Below are 10,037 nucleotides of genomic sequence, written 5' to 3' on the forward strand. Positions count from 1 at the left end.
AGCTCATCGTGGAATATTATAATAATAATATATTTGTAATTATTATTTTATTAGATTAACACAAGACGACTAAACAGTTTCATGAATTCTTCCTGTCCTGCAAATAACGTTTCTCCTTTAAACCCCACAAAGCCTTCATTGTTGTTCCTCTGAGCTGCGTCACAGTAACTTAATCTCGTACCTCCCACATGTCTACTTCCAAGGAAAGTTGTCCCTCCTTCCCTCAATTTCTCTTTCCTGGCATTTCTCTGCTGCTCTTTAGCTTCCTACATATCTTTGTCCTGAAAAGGAAAAACAGCACTTTAGGCTCAACTGCAGTTTTTAAATGTGCTGACTAGGGCTGGGCCATATCATACAGTTCATGGTAATACCGGTATAATGTCGGGCAACGATAAAAAAATGAAATATCACGATAGAATATGAGTAAAACGCGCATGCGTACCTTTGTTTTCATACGCACATGGCGGAAAAAGCATGGTGGAGAATGAGAAGGGCGAAAGCGGATCGTTAAATGAAACGGATGAACCAGAATTGGTTTGTAAAAATCCTGCAACTTCAGTGGTGTGGAACTGGTTTAGCTTTCGTCCGTCAGATACACAACAAAGCACTATTTTTGGTAGCACATGCTAGCGGCCCGTCGTTATTACCTTGTTTTTTGGAAAATACGGCGCACTTAAAATCAATCCTTTGATTTTTCTGAAAATCGACAGTGCCCCTTATAATCCCGTGTGCCTTATGTATGAATTCTGGTTGTGTTTACTGACCTCGAAACGATTTTATGTACACGGCGCTCGAAAATTTGTCAAATGTTTTAGTACAACTTTGCTAAGACGAATCCGCACCGCTTGATGGATTGTCAGAGCATTACGGACATCGTAGGCAGGAGCCTCGCGGAGTGATACGTACTGTGCATCAACATAATATTACGGTATTGTGTGTGTATAACCTCTTTCTAAGTTTTGTGGATATTATACATGGTTATGCTGAGGATATGTCAGCCAATTTCCACTGGAAATTCCTTTTGGTTAAACTGTCAGCAAGGATTTTGCATTTGCACTGTTAACTTTTTATATAATTTTAATGCACATAAAAAAAGCTGCTTGTTTAAGTGAAAATACGTTGATTTTTTTTTTTGCACAAATAAAGTTGTGGAGTTGTAAAGTATTTTGTCTAGTGTCACTTATATCGTCAGTTATATCGTTATCACAAATTTTCAAATGTATATCGTGATAAATATTTTTGGTCATTTCGCCCTGCTCTAGTGCTGACTGCTGAACAGGAAAGGGTCGCAAAAGGGTAACATGAAACTTTACAACTTTAGAAATAAAATGAGAAGACAGAAAGGATTTAAAAACAACTGCATGATGGCACAAACTACAAAATCCAACACAAATCAAATCAACCGCTGCAACATGTTGTAGGCATCAATTCCAAATTTTACATTCAGTGATCATTTTTTCATCTCACAAGTTTCTGTTTTTTTCACAGCTGCAGATTCCAAAACAGTGACGTGGGACTCAGGGTAGTGTTTGCATTGCTTTGCTCTGTCTGACAGCTCGTTCACACTCGGAGGACTAAAAGTGCTCTGTGGACGCTCAAAGTCTTTGTGGGTCGAATTATTCCACAATGAAAAATGATTAGGAATCAATAAAAAAAAAAATCAAGTGTGATATGCACAAAAAACTACAAAGACACAAAAAACTACAAAACCTACTTCATAAAACAAAAAGTATTATTTAATAAGATGCAACTATAAAAGTAATAAGGAGGGAAGTTAAAGACGATGTAATCTGTATTTGAGTGCAGTACTCATACTGCTTTACATTTGAAACCACTGCAGATATGATACAACATAAAAAGTTATATACAAATCTTTGTGCTTAAGTGCAGTACCCTTATAAACATATCTCATTTATTAAAAGAAAACTCTGAGTACATTGTGTGCAGATGCAGTAAAAATTACTTTGAGCTGTAGAGGAATAAACTGACTTTCGGTAAGTTATCTCTCCTCCTGCTGACGACAGATTCTCATAAAAGTAAAATGAGTCATGTCTCCACATCTGGATTGTTTTAAACGGGGCATAACACCGCCCTCTCCTCCACTCCAGCCAGTCTGTGAACAGCTTCCGTCCCTGCTCACAGCAACAACTATTTCCGCTGGATTTACTGGAAGGAGGAAGACCCTGCTTTGAACCTCCCCTTGTTAAACAAGCATTCCACACAAGTTTCCACCTCTAACATATCGGACGTCCCGCCCAGCAAAGCCCTGAAACCCTTCAAAGCAGCTCACTCAGCTGCTCTCCTCTCACTTCACTTCACTTCGCTGCAGTCGGAGCTCATCTGGACTTTGGGCTTTGGACTTTTCCAGCTGCAAACATGGCTCAGATCAACATCTGCCTCAAACACATCTTCACTGTCTTCAACATATTCTTCATGGTGAGTAAAGAGATTATTTAGGAAATGATAATCGCAGACTTTAATCCAGAATCTCCTTAAAGACATCAACCAGTCAGCAGGCAGACGCAGCAGTCAAAAACAACCACATTTGCCTCCTTTTTTACAATTAAATGAAACCGAAGCTTAGAAGAGTAAAATAAACCGACATCAACTCAACACGTTTGTTCTTACTTTCAGAGTTTGTTGTTGTGCTCGTCCACGTGTGTGGCTGTGCAGTCATTTCATATCCTGGTTGTGTTTAAAGGATCCAGCAGCTCTAACCAGACTGTTTCTGTTTGTTCAGCTTGCTGGTGGAGTAGCCATCGCCCTCGCTCTGTGGTATCAGTTCTTCATGGACGTTCGAGGATATAACGTGAGGACACATTCAAACATAAATGTAACATGTGGGAACAAACAGACAAAGCCCACTAACCTTTCGTGACACTTTTGTCCACAGCTGGAGGGTCGCTCCACCCAACTCTTCATCCTCTACGTGGTGGGCTGCATCGCCATGATGATCGCCTTGCTGGGAGCCTACGGAGCCCACAAGGAGAGCAAAGTGGCCCTGATCATGGTGAGTTCAGACTGTCATTGGTTTTAAGTTTTGGGGATGTTTTGGGTTTTTCTCATTTTTATTATCTTTGCATTACAGTATGGTGCTCTGCTTTGAGGTAGGAGCCAAAAAGGGTGTAGTTTGTGTGTGTGAGCACCCGTGTGTACAGCTGTGAGCATGAACGCGCTTGTATTAAAAGGTTCCTTCATGTAATGATCTGCTAGAGGGTGTGGGGAGCCACAGCCCCGTCCTCCAGGGCATGAAGCAGGTATGGAGGAGATCAAAACTCCAGACATCCAGAGGCCCTCAGAACACAAGAGACCAAGGAAGACCAACAGAGGGGCAGCCGCGCCACTGTCCCAGAAAGAGCTGATGAGAGCCCCAGATGAAGGGCCACTCAGCAGCCGTGGAGCAGAAGCCAGGGGGGGTTGCAGTGACATGCCCGTGAGCTCCGCCAGCAGCCAGCTGTGCCAGAGTGACTGAGCCCCAGGTCGAGAGGCTGAGGGCACCCCACCCCCGAAGTGGCCCGAGCGAGACCCAGGCTCCAGGCCCCGACAAGCAGCCACCAAGGAGTGAGCCGGTGTGTACCTGGACGCCCATGCCCGGATACAAAGAACAACCAATGCACTGATGTCTGAGGGCGTCTGCCACTGGCAGGGGAAGTGGTGGGGGAGATAGGCCTCCATACCTTGGAGGGCCTGAGATGTCCCTAGAGAGGTGGCGTCTGATACCCAACCTGACATGTAGACACAGACATACAGGCACACACAGATACAGACATCCATTCCCACCCTCATGCTCTCATATGCAATTACTCATCACTCACCCAACGTGGAGACAGACACAAAGAGACATTGTACACACAATCACACTCCCCAAGCGTACTCTAAGCCCCAGGTCTAGATACCCTTGCCCCTGGAGGGGGAAACTGCACCCAGACCCAGGTAGTGTTTCCCTTTTCCCTGGGGTGGAGAGAAGCAGACCGACCCGACTCGGCAGCAGCAGGGAGGCCCCACATTCCAGACCCCAATCGGACAGCCAACTCCTCCTCCTAGGCCCCCCGCTCCAACAGGCAGCAGAGAACGGTTTTATTTTGGTGGTCTCCCATCTTGTTTGCTGTGTTTAGTTTTGCTTTCTCTTATCTTCCCACATTGAAAAGAAATGGAAAAAACTTATAAAAGACTTGCATAAGATGTGGCCTACTTCATATAATGAATCATATAAGGCTTATATGATTTACCCATGAAAGTAGCCACTTTCATATATTGTTTTAGTAAGTATCCAAAACATACAAGTTTCATTTATATAATTTTTCTAGGGATCTTATATCTGTTTTCACTCTTGTATGCTTTTCATACAAGTTTCACACAAGACAGATACAAACTTTATAAGATTTATATATATCTTTTCCATATGGGTTGTTAGTCTCATTCCATTATGGGCTGTTTGTATTTCTTAATGAAGACCATCTGTGACAAATGTAATAGTCATGATTTGATAATGCAAGTGTTTAAGAAAATGAATGAATTTTCCTCTGCAGTTCCTGGTGTTTATGGTCATTGGATGCTTGGTGATGCTCATAATTGGAATCCCTGCTGCCATCATTCATCCTCAGGTAAAGGCAGGATGCTGGACGAAGTCATGTGAAGAGATTTATTTGATTTAACTGGAAAAACTTTTTAAATCATGCTTTTTTTTTTAAAATAATCAACACATATAAATACAATTACTTTTTCATTACTTTACCTTACCCATATTATCTTTCATAACCATTAAAATGCTTTAATTTTTAAAATATAAATGTAATACATGCTATAAAAATATTTGATTTTTGCAGCTCAAAGGCATCGTGGAGCAGACTTTCAGGAGGTTTGTGCCTCTGGACAAATCTTCAGAGGATGTGAGGAACATGGCTGAGGTCATTCAGGAGAAGGTGAGCTATTCTAACTTGCTCGCTGCAATCTCTTAATCTTTTTAAAATGAGTTTTTCTTTTGTTGTTGCTAAATACAAGTTACATTCATGGAAAAAAGATGCACTCAATCAGGGCATAAAAGATTTAGCACTTGCAAACTGGTGATGATGTAAAATAACATCAGATGACCTTTGAAACATGACATAATACACTGTGCCATTATTTATATACAGTTGATAGTTGGCAGCAAGTGAGCTTTCAGAATAAGAGCAGGCAAACTGTCCACAAGTAATTTGATCACTTTTTTCTAAAAAAAAAATTCACACACTTTTTAACGTTTATTTCCAGCTGATGATCCTCCTGAAGATGAGTAACTCTCCTCTTTCTTTCTTCTCCTGCTGGTGTTTGTAGTTTCACTGCTGTGGTCTGTTCAGCTACAAAGACTGGGAGAACATCCCCGACTCCTGTGTATGCAGCCAGGAGGAGGAGAAGGAGGGCAAGTGTCAGACTGTCGAAAACAACGTGAGTATCGATGCACCCACTTGCTTCACTGGTCACGGTGTGTCACAGTTTGTAACGTCTTTATTTCTGTAAATTTTCCAGACTTTCATGCTGCAGAGAATGTCCGTCTACACTAAGGTGAGCGACCCAGCACCCTTTTGAAAAGCTTAAATCATTCCTCAGTTTATATCAGAACTTGACAGTTTTTATTTTTCCTTCTATTTTCAGACCTGCTTTCCCACCATCATGGACCACATTCAGTTTCATTACAACATCATGCTTGTGGTCAGCTTCACTCTGGCTGTTCTAGCTGTGAGTATTATCAATTATTCAAGGATTCGGTAGCATAAATGTCACATCTGCATTCTCTGCATTTAGTCCCTGCTATTATTTATGTGACAATGAGAAAGTCATAGTATACATGTAATATATTTTTTCTACAAAGTTTGAATTCTCCATCTTCTCCATCAAATGTTGAAGAATTACAGCATCTGTAGTGGAACAAAAAGTAAACTAGTACTAAAATCTAAATTTGTGAAAAATCATCTTGTACGTAAATACATAGCAGTTTGAGTCTAAGTTCATTATAATATTAGTTCATTATGAATACAGAATCAGAATCAACATTTCACAACCTGCAGATGTTTAACTCAGCTTCCTGTGTTCCCCGACAGCTGCTTGGCATGATTCTGTCCTCCATCATGATTCACCAGCTGTATTACCCAAACAGACACACCATCGTGGTCTCCATGATGCCACCAAAATACGAGGAGCTGCACAACACCCCGGCATACTAGCCAAAGTACGATGCATTGTTTTTTTTCTTTCATACAGTCCTGTTTTTTTTTTCTTCTTGAATTTCAAAGTGAAATATTTTTCAAGCAGCATGAAAAATTTTTGTTTTGTTTTTAATTTTTAATTTTTTGATAACAACAGTGCTCCACAAAGCCCAATTCACTGTTTTCTATTATAATTTTAATGTTTTCATCAAAGTAATGCCTGACTTGTAAATACCTGTAAAAATGGTCTTGACCTAGTCCATATTTTTGTCTTAATGTCTCAAAGCTCAAGAATGCCCCCTCATGGGTAAGAGAATAATAAGTAGTTAAACCTTTTGAGACCCATATACTAAACTTATTATCGTAAATATTGGGCCAAAAAGTCAGTCATAAGAAATCCATCTCAATAGCTTAACTGCTTTCTCCAGCCCACTAGTCTGAATAACACCATCCCAACATTTCAGGAGGGAATTGAGCATAATATCACCCAAAATGGCAGTTTTATTTCTTAATTTCTTATCTGCCAAAATTGCTTTGATGCATAGAAATAATTCTTTTCACGTGGACTTTTCTGTGTTTGTGTTAAAAAAAAGTTTTTAAATTCAAAATGAAATTTGTACAATTTCACCCTTTTAGTTTCCAGCTTCTTCACTCTTTGCTGAAGAAAATTCACCTACTTTTGGCTCTAAAGTCTTCACCTTAACTACCATTACTGTAAAAACAGTCTTTAATCTCTAAATTAAAATCTCTTTCACAGAATTTCCTGCATTCCATCTCTGAACAGAGCTGGCAGCTTCCACCAGCTATCAGCCATCTTGAGATCCCTGAGACCACTCACAGCTGGACTCGTGTAACCTGCTGTGTTTGTGGAAGGCAGTGTTAATGTTACTGATTCGATTTGTCATGGTAAAATTAAATGTATTTAAAAGAAAAGCCACATTCTTTTGCGACCTCATGTGAAGTTTGTTAGTAGGACAGAATCTTCCAAGCTTGCAGTTTGAAACCTGAGTGCTGTGATGATGCAGCTGCTTGTAAAAATGTTTATAAGGGAAATATTTTTGTATATCTTTGCATTTTTGACGTCTCTATGTGTCGTGTTTTCTTCTGATTAAAACTGTAAATCTAACCATGTTACAGGATTAAAAGGGGAAAAAAGAAACCGTGTCGGTCTGAAATTTTTTTCTGTTTCACTGCTGTAAAGGAACTTTTTCCAACACAAATCAAACAAAAAACAACTGCAGCAGGTTGTATGCATAATTGTACAGACAGTCAAAACCCATTACCAGTACTATTGATATGGAAGATGTAATTAATGTGAACACCAGACATTTTCCATGAAAATAAGTAGCATAAAAATGACATAACCTACATCACTGTACTTAATTATATGTGTAAATGTGTTATTTTAAAAAGTAAAATGTGCTTACAGTGTTCCAGTAAATTCACTCTCCTTCCACATCTGGATTTGATCGTAGGAGGTCATATTCAGACTGGCCCTACATTCACAGAAGTTTTCAAATCCAACCAACACGTGCCCCTCTCTTTGGTTTACTGGAAATCCTTCTCCCCAGAGAAATAAAACTCCTCTGCACTCTGGGAGCAGTGCTGTTATTTTTACTATATTTTCCAGCTGCAAACATGGCTCACATCAACAGCTGCCTCAAACTCATTTCCACCATAATCAAGAAACTTTTATAAGGCCAATAACAATCATGATCTCTCATACTTGAGCTCAGTATTAAGCTTTGGAGTCGGTTCTTTAGAGCTGCAGGTATTGCTTAGTGTAAATAAATATAAAAAATCCCAAAGTGATGTATCTAAAAGACAAACATGCTCTTTGACAAAGCCAAGTAAACTCTTCATGACACTTCCTTCATCAGTCTGCTGCTGGAGGGCTGCACCATCAAACTCTTCATCTTCTACGCCGTCACTATGATGATCACCATAGTGGGAGATTATGGAGCCCACAAGGAGAGGAAAGTGGCCCTGATCATAGGAGCTTAAGGGTTTGAGTGCTCTGAATACCATGGGGACCACTGTTGCCTTTACCCTACACATCTCCTTGATCCCTCTGTACTTATCAAGCTTCTTATCTTCCTTCTTCCTGATGTTGCTGTCAGTCGGTATAGCTACGTCTGTCAATACGGCTATCTTCCTCCGCTTGTCCACCAGTACTATGTCCAATTGATTTGTCTGTCTGTATCTGGAAGCCCCACAGGATCTTAGGTCGGTCATTCTCAACCACTGTAGGGGGCATCTCCAATTTTGACCTTGGGACTTTGGTTATGGCGTTCCATGTATGCCCTGTCTGCTGGCATCTTGCACCCTGCTGTTATGTGCTGGATTGTCTCAGAGGCGTCTTTACACTAGCGATGGGATCTCCGGCTCTTTATAGAGAACCGGCTCTTTTGGCTCGGCTCACTAAAAAGAGCCGGCTCTTTCGGCTCCCAACCGGCTCTTCAGGTTATTTTGTTGCTTTAATTAATTTATTATTAACAACAATAGAAAATTATGCACAAAAGGAATTACTGATGTAAAAAAAACTTGGTTTTGTTTACATATGTTTATGTATAAATATATACGGTGGCCCCTACAGACAAAGCACGTACAATCTCCAAAACACATTTCTAGCATTAACTGAACTTCCAAAACTGCTAATCAGGTAGCAAAAGAGCTACCTAGATCACTTAAATTACACAACTGAAAGCATATGTGTATTGTTTGTGTATTTATACATAAGCATTTATATATATTCAAATAATTTGAAAAAGTTTTCATTTACCTGTTACTACCACACACCAAATCCAGTCATTGGTACTTCCTGGCTTGTGCAGCCTCTAAGTAAAAAAAGCTCAACACTGCCCCTAGCATCCTGGAGCACTTCTGTTGGAGTTTGCTTTGGAGTTTGTACGTGCTATGGAGTTTTTACGTGTTTTGGAGTTTGTACGTGTTTTGGAGTTGTACGTGCTTTGTCTCTAGGGGCCACCGTAAATATACTTTTATTCATTCATTCCACATAAAATGTAATAAATAAATCATATAATACAAAAACCAACTATTTACGTTTCAACTTTTAACTATTTAAATTTTCAGCTTTTTCCTTTTAAAAGTGAAACAACACAAAACACTGCAAACCACAACACAATTAAATATAAATTAAAATATGAAAACAAAAAGAAGATGCACATTCTCTGTCATATGGACCTGCATGAATAAACTTTCTGAATCCTTTATCATCCACAACCGAAAATAGTTGTGGATGATTACTACACCTTTCTAATGTGAAGTTGTTGTCCCTCTCTCTCTTTCTCTCTCTTTCCCTCCCACTCTGTTCCTGGAGTGTAACTACCGCCCCTCCCCCCTCTGCCCAGCGAAAACCACAAGGCTCGCGTGCGGAGTGAAGCGGAAAAAAGTGTGAGAGAGAGAGGGTGAGAGAAAGGAAAAAAAAAAAAAAACAACCCATGGAGCCGGCTTGCGTCGTTCACTTCAAAGACACATCACTACTTTACACAGCCTGCACCTGGGGTCTTGGCTGGTTTGGTAGACCCCAGCCTTTATGGAGCTTGTTCCTCTGCTGCTATGATTAATGCCTTTTTTGCTGTCTTTCCATCCAGCTTTGTCCAACAACTAGGATTTTTCTGATATCTGCCACTTTCTTTATCTAACAGGGGTGCATGCGTGCTGGGGCCTGTCCTTCCATGGTGGTTCTTCTCCTTTCTCCTCTTCTTTCTCTGATTTCTCATTAATTTACTAAGCACATGATCAGTTGTGGCAATCCTCCTGATGTACTCATGGATCTTTGTTGTTTCATCCTGGATAGTGGTTCTGTGTACTCACAAGTTCTCAGCTTCCTTC

The 10,037-nt window shown here is 40.3% G+C and overlaps 1 protein-coding gene across 1 annotated transcript; it reads left to right on the forward strand.

Annotated features, from left to right (window-relative positions):
* Positions 1-2,101: 2,101 nt before the first annotated feature.
* Positions 2,102-7,326, forward strand: LOC308399265 (tetraspanin-8-like). The gene is made up of 10 exons (XM_080886421.1): positions 2,102-2,436; positions 2,741-2,809; positions 2,894-3,010; positions 4,530-4,604; positions 4,827-4,922; positions 5,314-5,424; positions 5,506-5,541; positions 5,632-5,715; positions 6,078-6,205; positions 6,940-7,326. Exons 1-9 carry the CDS (start codon positions 2,377-2,379, stop codon positions 6,198-6,200), a joined length of 771 nt encoding a protein of 256 aa, XP_080742547.1. The 5' UTR covers positions 2,102-2,376; the 3' UTR covers positions 6,201-6,205; positions 6,940-7,326.
* The last annotated feature ends 2,711 nt before the right edge of the window (positions 7,327-10,037 follow it).

This window comes from Rhamphochromis sp. 'chilingali', assembly GCF_963969265.1.
Source record: "Rhamphochromis sp. 'chilingali' genome assembly, chromosome: 7".
NCBI classification, from domain to species: Eukaryota; Metazoa; Chordata; class Actinopteri; order Cichliformes; family Cichlidae; genus Rhamphochromis; species Rhamphochromis sp. 'chilingali'.